This window comes from Equus przewalskii, chromosome 14 (genome assembly GCF_037783145.1).
Source record: "Equus przewalskii isolate Varuska chromosome 14, EquPr2, whole genome shotgun sequence".
NCBI lineage: Eukaryota > Metazoa > Chordata > Mammalia > Perissodactyla > Equidae > Equus > Equus przewalskii.
In genome coordinates, this window is record NC_091844.1 from 8142502 (window position 1) to 8154260 (window position 11759).

At 46.9% G+C, this 11759-nt stretch overlaps 1 protein-coding gene across 1 annotated transcript in view; it reads left to right on the forward strand.

Moving 5' to 3' along the window:
* RFX8 (regulatory factor X8) overlaps positions 1-8701 on the forward strand; it is a 57106-nt gene extending 48405 nt beyond the window's left edge. Inside the window, exons 13-15 of the mRNA XM_070573462.1 lie at positions 2555-2669; positions 4557-4870; positions 8337-8701. Coding sequence (XP_070429563.1) covers positions 2555-2669; positions 4557-4870; positions 8337-8513 — 606 coding nt within the window. The 3' untranslated portion in view covers positions 8514-8701. The remainder of the gene's footprint in view (positions 1-2554; positions 2670-4556; positions 4871-8336) is intronic.
* Positions 8702-11759: the final 3058 nt, after the last annotated feature.

The following is an 11759-nucleotide window of genomic DNA, read 5'->3' on the forward strand; positions in this document are numbered from 1 at the left end:
ATAAAGAGAGATTGGATAGGAGGAGCCTTGACTGTGTGCAGGGAACAGGGGTTGCCTGGGTATTTGCAGAAATGTCCCAGTAAAGAGTCAGGCTTGATTTCGCAAAATCAAAAAATGAATTGGTTTTGGATGTGGGTGAATTTGGTCCTTCCGGTCAACATATCACTTGGGAGTTACCTCAGTATGGTCCTTGGCTTGATTGTCATCATCTTCTGCATCAGCTCTCACGCTTCACAGGCTGAGAGTGCTATCAGAGACAGCCACAGCACCCTTGCCCCAGTGGGCCCACAGTGCATGGATGGGTGGAAAGCCATGCATTAAAACTTAGACCAAAGCAAGGCAGCCCAGCACCTCCCACCCTTGAGGCACCGTCCTCTGAAGGCTGAGACCATTAGGAAAGGCCTTGATGAGGAAGGTAGGACTTAAACTGGGTGGATAGGATTAAAATAAGCTGAGAAAGGGAGACAGTGTTCACGAGAGAGAATGGCATGAGCAGAGTGAGCATATGGGAAAATGGAGGACCTATTTAGGGAAGAAGAAACAGACATCTCTGGAGTGGAGAGCAAAGACTTGGAGGGCTGATCCCAGAACGCAACTTGGGGCGCTCTCCTTTAAGCCTCCGGTCACATTTCTTTCTCTCCTGCTTCCTCCTCACCTGGCCTTGTCCGTATGCCTGTCCTCACAGTCAAGAAAGGGCAGAAATAACAACCGAGTCCACAAAGACCGGAGGGAGCATTGGGGTCGTGAACCTCATAGAGAGGAACCAGAAAACTCCTCAGGAAGGAGCTTGGAAGCTAGTTCCAACCCTTGGCAGGTGTCTGGTTCCATTCTTTCCTTCTTGGAAATAATCGTTTCGGATTCTGTATGGTTTTTATTCCTCCTCGTTGGTCTTCGGCAAAGCTTATTGATAACAGTGGAACGTGCTTAGAGCTGCATTGCGGAGACGTTAATTCATCTGATAGGTCGTCACTGATAGAAGCTTTCAATCCTCTGTTCTTTTTTGTGGACACTCGCTCAGCCTCTAACTGACCAAGATGAGCCCAGTGAGACCACTGATACCAACCCTGCCGTGAGCAGCCCGGCAGGCGCATCCCACGTTTTAGACCACGTTAACGCTACGTGCTTCCCAGGTCTCCATCATCATGTCTTCAGCCTTCACAAATGAGGCATGTTAGAAAAACGGAACTGCATGCCTTTGAAGGGCTTGTTTTTGTAAAACAGCTTGGCTGATTAAAAAACAGACCATTGTCAATAAAACACTCAGACGGTTAAAATGTAAACCCTCGGGCTTGTCCGAGATGACTAATGGCTCCAGCTGCCGGCACCTGGCATCACACTGGCTCGCACAGGGCAATGTTCATCCGTGTCATGGGTTTTGTTCTCCTGGTCCTTGTGTGGTTCAGGCCCAGAGTAATTTCTAAATGTAGGAAGCTGAAGTGCCACACTGGGGGCAGCGGAGGAATGCTCAGTACTGTGTATGGTTCACATCTGAACATTCGTGCAGAGAGCGCTGATGGCCCAGACCTACTTCTCGCGATGCTTTGAGAAAGTGTCCCTGTGTTTGGCGAACACCAGGGTTCCTCCTGAGAGTGCCCTTTCAGGTGGTCAGAAACACCAGCCCAGGAGGTCACAAGTCGTGGGGGGAGGATTCTGCGACTGAGGGGAGTTCACACGCACCCAAAGCCCAGGGCGACCCTTTGGTACCCGGAGGGCTTTCGATGGGAGCAGAAGGGCAGAGAAGCAAAGGTGAGAAAGGGCATTTCCTCGTCTAGCTAGTCTCTCCATCTCTTCCTCAGAGACTTGCGGTTGAGCTGGTGGGTGGTCCAAAGGGATATGACGAGACTTAGGAGGGGCTTCAGGGCCATTCATTCCAACATGTGCATGTGAAATTCATGAGACTCCATTGGTTTGTAATTCATTTAAGTGTGGTCCAAAGCTATGCTCAATCTAGATGGATGGTTTCTTAGTCTGCATGCAAAGGCATCTCACCAGTACCCAGTTTAGTGCCACTCAGGCTGTCAGATGACCTCAGCTCCGCTGGACAGACAGGCAGGACCTTGTGGTCCTCAGATAATTTGCGTGGCACAGTGGCCAGCTTTGAGCTTTTCGAAATCAGCACCACCACTTGTCATTATTATGGGATTCTGTCCCACTTTTTCACAATATCCTACTTGGCAAGTGTAGAACAGCCGCTGACCCTCTCGATAGCGGCTGCCGGGGGCCGTCAGGAGGGCTCCCCTGCAGGGTTTCTCTGCCGCGCTTCACAAGCAACCTCCTTTTTAAAATTGTGTGGGATCATAAAAAGAGGTAGGCCAGTTTCCCGCCTCCTTCCTTCTCTCCATCAGCTTCAAAGGGTTCTGCTCTGGAATCACCTCCCCAGGAGACGGAGCAAGATGGGAAATAGGCTCACGTGCCACTGCCTCCGTCATTTCCCCTTCCTCTTCTCTTTGGCCACTTGAAAATGTCCCTGCTCACAAATGCGTGCATTTGTAAACGTGCTGTTCTTGATTTTGTCATGAACCTCGGCATTTTTTTTTTCACAAAAATGTAATAGCCAAGCAGAAGCAAAGAGGAGTTTATCGAACTGGCCGCCAGCTTCCAGCTAAGATGGAATTTTCTTCTCACCGCTGTGAGCAAAGCCATGACCCTCTGCCACAGAGACAGTTTCGGTGAGTCAGAGAATACAAAACATTTTGCATTCTACCTTAAAAAAATGTTATCATAGCTTAAGGATTTTCCATATTTCTATGTAGAATCTAGTCAGCTTCTTTTAACCTTTTTATGTAAAATATAACACAGACACAGAAAACCACAATCATCTTTCTCTTTACTTTTTTCTTTTTTTTTTTTTTTGGTGAGGAAGATTGTCCCTGAGCTAACATCTGTGCCAATCTTACTCTATTTTGTATGTGGGTCACCACCACGGTATAGCTTGAGGAGCAGTGTGTAGGTCCACACCTGGAATCCGAACGCACAAACCATGGGCCACCAAAGAGGAACATGTGAACTTAACCATAAGCCACCAGGCTGGCCCCCATAATAATATTTTTTTAATGGCAACATGATAACCCATCAAACAGTTGGACCGTGCTTCACTTTCCCGTTCCGTCATTGTCAGATGTGTAGGAAGCCTCCAACGCGTCTGTTTGTGGATTGTGTGCATTGCGACATTTTGAGAATAGCACCGAGAGAGACAACTGAGATGGACAAAAAATGGGTTCTGTGGGGCTCCCATGCTTACCTGTCAGGAGCAACAATTGAGAAAGTCACCATGGTATGCAGGTGGTGGAAAGTGAGGTAGTATCCATTTTGCAAACGTTCTGGTCAGATAGGTGGTCCTTCTCTGTGGGACAGGGTCCCATCTGTCACGTCTGTGCCACAGATGCAGTGTAGGAGAGTATAGAAAGGACAGTTCACCACTGAGCCCTCAGCCCCATGGAAGGGATCGTTCATTTCAACAGATCTTTACCGTGTCCCTACGTAGTCTCAGGCACCTTCCTGGGCATTGGGCATACAGCAGTGGACAGACAGACAGTCTCCACCCCTCTGAGCTTACACGCTAATGAGTGTGAGTATTCCCTGCTCCAGAGGGCTGCCAGACACCCTCACAGCAGGTAGGCAGAAGATGGAAGAGAAGACAAGCTCTATTCTAGATCAGTTTTGCAAATACTCTGGAGCTCTTTTGAGGTTGCTGCTGTAAGCTAGGTATAGGCAACACCCATTTCTAATGAGGCCCTCCCTTTCATGAAGTCCAAAATGGCTCTGCTTTATGCCACTGCTCTTCCAGAGCAAAGTGATAGAGCAGAGTTCATGTGCAATTGCAGAAAGAAATCCAGCCCTGTAGTGGTTGCTGCCCACCCCGACGTCCCCAATCCCTCTGCCTCTACCCTCTTTGGACCTCCATACGAAGTCAGAGTATTCATACCAGCACTTTTTCCTGTTGACGTGAACCATGGTTTCACAAGGTTAAATAGGCCAGGAGTGTCCAGCTGAGTCACGTGCCCTTCTGTCTCCCATGCACAATCTCCCTAGTGACAGTCCTTGCATGCCCACGTGAGAGAAAGTCTCTGAGTGCTGAGCACCAGCCAGCCTCCCTGCCCCACCTCCCTCCCCAGGAGATGCAGCGGCACAGACCGTGACAGGGGAAAGGCTGTCCGCACTTGGCCTCCGCGTCTCCTCCCAGCCTCTCCCTTACTCTCTGCCTGCCAACCCCGGGAGGCTGAGGGCACACGCTCCAGCTCTGCGAGGCACCCATTTTTCTGTAGGGTTTGCTTTCTCCCATCTCACACTAGATGAGTTCTAAGTTCCCTTTCCTGGCTCTGGCTATTTCGCTCTCTGTGCTTTCTGTCCAGAAGCCGCCTCTGGACAGGGCTCTCTGGGTCTGGAACGCCGCATGGTGATGGGCCCTGCCCAGGACGCCCCAGGAGCAGCTGGAGAAGTGCGGCTCTCATACACAGGAGTTAAAAGCCCCAGAAAAGTTGTTCGCTTCGCAGTGATCTGTTTGTCCATCTGTCTATCTATCTAATTATTCCTTTCTGGTTGTTATTTAAATGTAGGCTCCTGGCATCTGTTTCATTTGCTGCTTCTGGAATATGTGATCCATATTCTCCAGTCGTGCATAGAAGAGGAAGAGGAGGACAACGTGGGAAACTTTAAGGAAATGCTCCCAGATGACCAGTCTCTCGTCCAGCCAGACGAGGCAATTGTCCACCCTCCAGATTCTTTACCAACTCAAGACTATGAAAGTCCAAGTGTGGATCCACCCTGGGTGTCGCTGAAACACGTGAGCCAGAGCCAATGTCCCGTGGGTGTGAGCAGTGTGGCTCTCAGTGTCCTGGGCTTCCTGGTCGACACTGCCACGGGCAATAAGGTACAGACACGGGGCCCCCAGCTTCCGTCTGCACAGCTTTTCAAGGGCAATAAGAACTACCAGGTGGTTGGGAAGCCCATAGAGATCACATGGTCCAAACAGTGATACAGGATTCTGGATTCATCTTTGCTCTAGGTGATTTTTCCAGAAGTGATGATAGTAGCTTATCTGTTGACTGCTGATTGGCTCAGGTTTGTGGTGCACTGACATATGCCTGGCATGGTTAGAGATGGGGAATATTTGGATGGCCTGGGTCTGGCCTTCCCAGAGCTTACCTGGCACGGTTAGACTCACTGAACATAGATCACCACAAGCCACTAAATGGAGTGGTATGCACAGAAAATGCCTCTGGCATTCAAAAAAGAAACGTTGAATAGTCTGAATAAAAAGGATTTTTACAAGATAGAATCGGGGTACATCTTGAAAGATATAAAAATAGGAATTGCTATTTATCTATCACACTACTATATAGCCTTTATATACATTATCTTGAAACCATACAATCCTGCAGAGTACCCGTTCTCATCATTTTCATGCCATGGATAAGGAAACTGAGGCTCAGAGAAGCTATGTGACTTGCACTAAGTCACACAGCAAGTAAATAGTGGAACAGAGACTAGAGCCCTGGGCTGCTTGATCTCAAGTCCATTTATCTCCTGCAACACTAGATCAGAGGAGGGTGGTCTGTGCCCCGCCGAGGGAAGCAGGACACAAGAGGTCAGAGATGGGGCCTTGAACGCCGGGAAGAGGAGTGAGACTGATGCAGGAAGGAACTGAAACTCCTTGGTGATGCAGACGGGGGGAAGTGGGCTGGCTTAAAAAAAATCTTGACAACAATTGTCTTAGTACCAATTCCTAGAACTTGTATATGCATGTTCGGAAGTCTAGCCACTATGTAAGCGCAGTATTTCTTTTGTACCCACGAGTCCCCCTATTGAGTAGATGAGGAGCTGTGCTTAGCAGGGGACCATTAAAAGCAGGGGCATTGCTCTCGCCTTGTGTTCATAGTGGTCCTGCCCATGGGAATGAGTCACAGCCTGAACTGTTCATGGCCTACAATCCTCAAAATTACCAGAACTTTCCGGGGACCTTTCCTTCTCGAACAAACCCTCATTCCAAGTTCTCCAGAGCACAGAGAACCTGGCCAATGAGGCATGAAATAGTGAAATACTGGCCCCAAATCAGGGGCCCAATGGGGCAAGGGTGGGGGAACTGGGACACCTTAGAAGAGGAGCAGCTGGGGCAGCGCAGGCACCATTCACAAGCTGGTGTTTCAGGGCTGATGGCCTCAGGGCCGAAGGCCCAGTCAGATCTGAAAAAAGGACTGGTTGGCCAGGCTGTGCCCAGGAGAGTATCTGTCCCTGCTCCCTGACCCTCTGGAGAGAATACCCCATCCTGACAACAGGGCCCTGCAAGGGCTGTCCCGTGGGGAGCTCACCTGAGCACAGTCTGGAGCACGCCGTGGAGCCCTAACAGGACAAGCATCTGTGCTGGACGCTCAGCTCAGCTCCAGGTGTGCAGATCTCTCCGCTCTCTGGTGGGGCGAGAGCTAGGACTGTGGACAAGTGGACATGCCCCTTGGTCACCAAGTTAACCAGGAGTAAACTTCTGCCTCTTCAGCCACCGTTGGAAGCAGGTGGAGAGCAGACACTGACGGGCTCCCTGTGCTGGGCATTTAAATGCGTCATTTCAGCAACCCAGTGAGATGGTGTTCTCGTTGCCCCCGTTTCACAGAGGGAATAACTGAGGCTGATGAGGGGTTGAGTAATGTTCCCAAGGTCACCCTTGGCAGAGCAGGGATTCAAACCTCCTAGACCTCCTTCCAAGACTGTCCTTTCCCAGCACCCTGTCTCTCCCAGAGGGTACTGCCATGTGCTTTAATTCCAAAAGTGGCGAGTGGGGAGTAAATTAAAAATACCTTCCACTCTGATGACTTGGGGAAATAAATGGGCAGTTCTGGCACATGAGTTCCTGGGTTCAGATTCCACACCTCCCACTTCTTAGCTGAGAACCTTGGGCAAGTTGCTGGATTTATCTGTTCCTCAGTTTCCTTATCTACAAAAGGGGAATAATAATCTCCAATTTCATAGCATTGTTATGCGGTTTAAATAAGTTAATTGTTGTAAAATTCTTAGAACATAGTAAGTACCCATAGCCACCAGTCAGCATCGTTATTTCTCCCACAAAACCTCCTAATCTGAGCGCTTTCCTGTAAATTCTCCACACGAGCCCCTGCCAACTCTGAAGTTCATTGTAACGGGGCTTGACCTGTGTTTCATTGGTGGAAACAGTAGAGAAGATATTAAATACTTAATTGGACTACATAACAAAGCAATACAAGCAGAAGAATATCAGATAATCCAAGGTAATATGCCTTGGAGATTAATTAACCTGCCTCTGCTCGCGCGTGCCTGCTGAATTAGCTATAATGGCTTCAACAGCCCAGCACCGAAGGTGACGCGCATCTAATTCCCCTCGAATTCATTATTGAGCATTTGTGCGCATCATCAACAAAAAGCCAGCCCCTCTGTGGCCCGTCTGCATTCCTCTGCCCCCAGTTACCGCCCCATTCAGCTGCACACCTGTGTCAGCCTCCTCTGAACAATTTCGCGCCGCCCTGCACCTACCGTAACCACTGAGGTCGGCATTCGGAGTTGTCTCCATCTGTAGCTCTCCTGCCCTCTAGCAACACTCAAATAGGAAGACGCCAAGGCGTGTTGAAGAATTAAGTAAAAAATTATACTGATGTGAAAGAATATGCTTTTAAAAATTATGCTGCGCAGTTTTCACTTTAGGCCGTGTACTCAAGGATTAAAGTATAGCAAGATGATTAAAAACTGACTGACTCTTCAACTTTAGGGTAAAGGTGAAGACAGTTTTTTTGAGAGAAGAAAAACATGTTTTCATTGAGTCGAATTTAGAGAGAAAGGGTGAGAAACGTACTTTAGTTATTCTTGCATTTGAGGTTACCTTGTGCACATCTTTGTCAAAACCTATTAGCTTGTGGGGAGTTTTTTGATGAAATCAGACCCAGAAAATAGATCTCTATCAGTTTGAAAGTAATCGTGTCCAAGGATTTGCCAATCTCCCGAGTACCCTGGGAGCTAAGGGAAGAATGGCATGTTATCCGTGTTTCTCTGGTAGGAAGACTTGCTTAGACAAGTCAGATGCCTTACCTCAGACCTGGCGCTTAAGCTGACATCAGAATCTGCGAATCTCTCAAAGTTATTCCTACTCAGTCAAGTGTCAGTTCAACCAGTGACTGTGTTCATAGATTTTCCCTCCTTATCTACTGGTCTGTTTGATGGATGGTGGAGGGGGGTTTTTGTAGGAACTCGAACCAACGATGTCAGCTCAGAACTGAAGAATTAGAAGAACGAGCAGAGTTCATGTGGTAGGTCCTGCAACAGGGAATAGTACAACGTGCTCTTTTTCTCTTTTCCTTTTCAACGTTCCTCCCTTGCAGCTTATCCAGGTGTCATTGGAAGACAGAGCCACCGAGAGCACGGTCAAACTCAGCCTTCCTCTGGGACAGGAGGCCCTGGTGACCCTGGAAGATGGACAAAAATTTGTGATCCAGATATCAGATGTACCCCAAAGCTCTGAACATATTTCTTTCGGGGAAAGCAATGCTGATACGTAAGATTATTTATTTGAATAGGACATGGAAATGTATAGATTTTCATTCTTAAAAATATATTAAATGCTAAAGCTTTTGTATTCAGAAGAAAGATTTTATGTACATAATAGATGTAGCCTTGTCTATTTTATGTTTAGATATATTTCAAGGAGTTGGTTTTGATGAAACGTATAAACTGATTTGGAGAATAATTTTTGCCTCTGTTGCTTTTCTTTGGGGCTTTCCAAGAATTTCTCTTTGGGGACTTAAAGAGCAATTTGAGATAGCTCGTTGGGAGTAAAGAAACGGATAAATCTCCAGAGAAAGATAAAGTTTGAAGAATACAAACTGGTACTAGCAGGAAAAGGCCAATGGTGATATTTTTCTTCCCCTTGGTGGTACCCCAATCAAAACAGAATTTGTAGAAAGATCCCCTCAGGCAGTGAGGAGCAGAAGGAAATTCAATTTGATGGCACTGTTGGACGTGCTCACGGATCCATTAAGCATCCCCACTTTCTCTGGTTCGCCACCGCAGCTCTCTGAAAGCGAGCTTGAATTTTGAATCCCACAGTGTCTGCGACAAATGAGGATGTCCTTCTTTGAATTCCTTTTTATTCCTCCCTTTGCAGGAAAATCCTAAAAAAATATTGAAACTAAGAATAGATCATTGTTAAACCAGATTCATTTTTATGTAACTGGTTATAATATTTAAAAGGAATTTAACAATTCATGCTTAGCATGATTTCTGGTCTAAGTAGAAATGTTAGAGAATACTTTATTGAGCTCCTATTACATAAGAAATGAATTAAATTTTCCTAAATGCTTGGAAATTTTAAAGAAACATAAGAACTGTGTGTCACGAGATTCATTAAGAATTATTCATTTTTCTGGTTAAAAAAGTAGTCCTATTTTAGAGCCCTGTACCTCTACATTTAGTATGTTATTTCATTTTGTAAGCTGTCTGGGAGTAGCTATTTGTCAAAGAATAAATCAGAGATGTTCCTTTGCTCACGGTTAGGTGACTTTGCGAATGATTTGTTGGCTCACATGTAAGTAGACAGATGGGGGCCTGAGTCAAGGAACAAAGACAGCAACAAGATTTCTCAGTCTGGGAACAGTGACATTTTGTTTGCATATTTTGGGGTAAGCTGATTCTTTGAGAGCTGGCAGAGGGCATTCTGTCCTGGCAAAGGCCAACCAGGATGGTCAAAGAAAACGATTCAATTGTTTATCTGTAGGTTAGAAGTTAGGACAGGGGATGAGGGTGGGTGTAACAGAGAGGAGAGGAAGGGGCTTCTGGGACCCTCGTGGTGTTCAGGGTTCTTGGTCCGGGGGTGGCCATACAGTGTGTTCACCTTGTGAAAATGTGTCACAAAGTTTACAACATGATTTGATTGCTTTTCTGCAGATGTCATGTATGAAGTGCATTTTAAAGAATAGAGGGCATCACACACATTATGGGGATTGTGTTGGAGGTTCTGGTGGAAGAGGGCCAAGAAGCACACGGAAGGAGGCCAGAGGAGGCGAGCCGGGTTTGAAAAGCCGCCGGGGCCACTGAGCGCTAGTGTAGGAAGGGAACTGCACCTGCCACAGGCGTCTTTGTTTGTCCCTCCTGCTTGGCTCCAACTGCCTGATGAGGCCGGGCAAGGAGACAGAGACTCCAACCGCATCCTCCTCCCCACCACCATTCTCAGCCAGGAGAGGGCAGAACCTTCTATCTTTGATAAAGTTTTGACGTTTTGATTGTTACACCGGACTGGACATCCTAATTACTTAACAGAGATGGTTCTTACACTTGAAAGTAACTGGTGGTGAACATGAACGTGAACATGGACACGAACAAGAACTCACTCTAGCCCTCCCCCAAACTTGGGATTTTTATCCAGGAGCCAGAAATAATCCACAGAGCAGGTGGCAAAGATTGTTTTCTGCTTACACCATCTATCAATCCACAATTGCAGCATAACAAACTAATCCTTCATGGCTTAAAACAGCTGCAATTCATATATTATTCCTCACCAGTCCACAGGCTGCTTGGATGGTTCCGCTGATCTGGGCTGGACTTGGCGACCCTCAGCTGGGCTCGCTCAGCCATCTGCTGCCCCTGACAAGCTCGCTGGGGGCTAGCTGGTCTAGGATGGCCTCTGCTGGGATCACTCAACTCTTCTCTGTGCATCTTCCACATCCCTCCAGCATGCAAGCTGTGCATGTTCTCGTGGCAGAAGTGGGGTCCAAGACAGCAGAAGTGGAAACACCCAAGCACGTTTTCACACCTCTGCTTGCATCAGCACGTTCCTGTCTCATTGGACAAAGCAAAGTAGAGAAGACGCTAGTAAAGGATGTGGACGCAGAGAGGTGTCAAACAACTGGAGTCATTGATTTCAATCTCCCTTGCCAAGTTCAACTCAATATCAGGTCTAAATCATGATCCCAAATGCTCTGTTAGGGGGACGGTCTTCCAGTGGAAATGCCTGCTCAAGGTCATCCAGGCGTCAGTGAGGCCCTGATCGTCAGGACAGATTCCACAGTCACCCCCATGACATCCTCAATTGTGACATTATTAGGCCACTGCCCTCCACGAGACCTAAGCTGAACACAACATAAACATTTGATCCTCAAGTATGCATAGAGGCAATAGCATTTTCTGAAACAGTGATTTGAAATAGGAATACTAATGAGACCTGTTCAGACAGAAGTCTCCCCAGGGCGCATCACTGATTGTCAATGTGGTGCTTACAGAAAGAGAAGCACATCAAATTTGTCTTCGCGGTAATAATAGCTACACCCACAGAGATCTTGGAACATAAATTTTCACTCATGATGATAAGTTGGAAGCCCACTAACATTCTGGCAGCAGACAGATTTGCCAAAAACACATATTTGATCTAAAATGTACAGCGATGTGTTCTGAAATTAAGTATTTGTCATGTAATTATTTTTTACCAGGTACTCTTTAAGCGTTGGGGATAATCAACTAACAAAAAGGCAAATCCTTGCTCTTAAGGAGCTTATATTTCTGGTAGAAGACAGACACTGAACTTATCAAAAAATAAAAGCCTAGTATCTTCAGCTTTGTAGTTACTATTACAAAGTGTAATAACACGATAACACAACAAGGGAGCTGGAGAGCAATGGGATGAGGATGTTACTTACAGGGTTTCACACCAGGGTCTCCCTCACAAGGTGTAATGGGAAAAGAGATCTGAAGAAAATAGGAAAAAAGAAAGATGTGAGAGTCTTCCAGACGGGTGGGAGAACGAATCAGAGAAG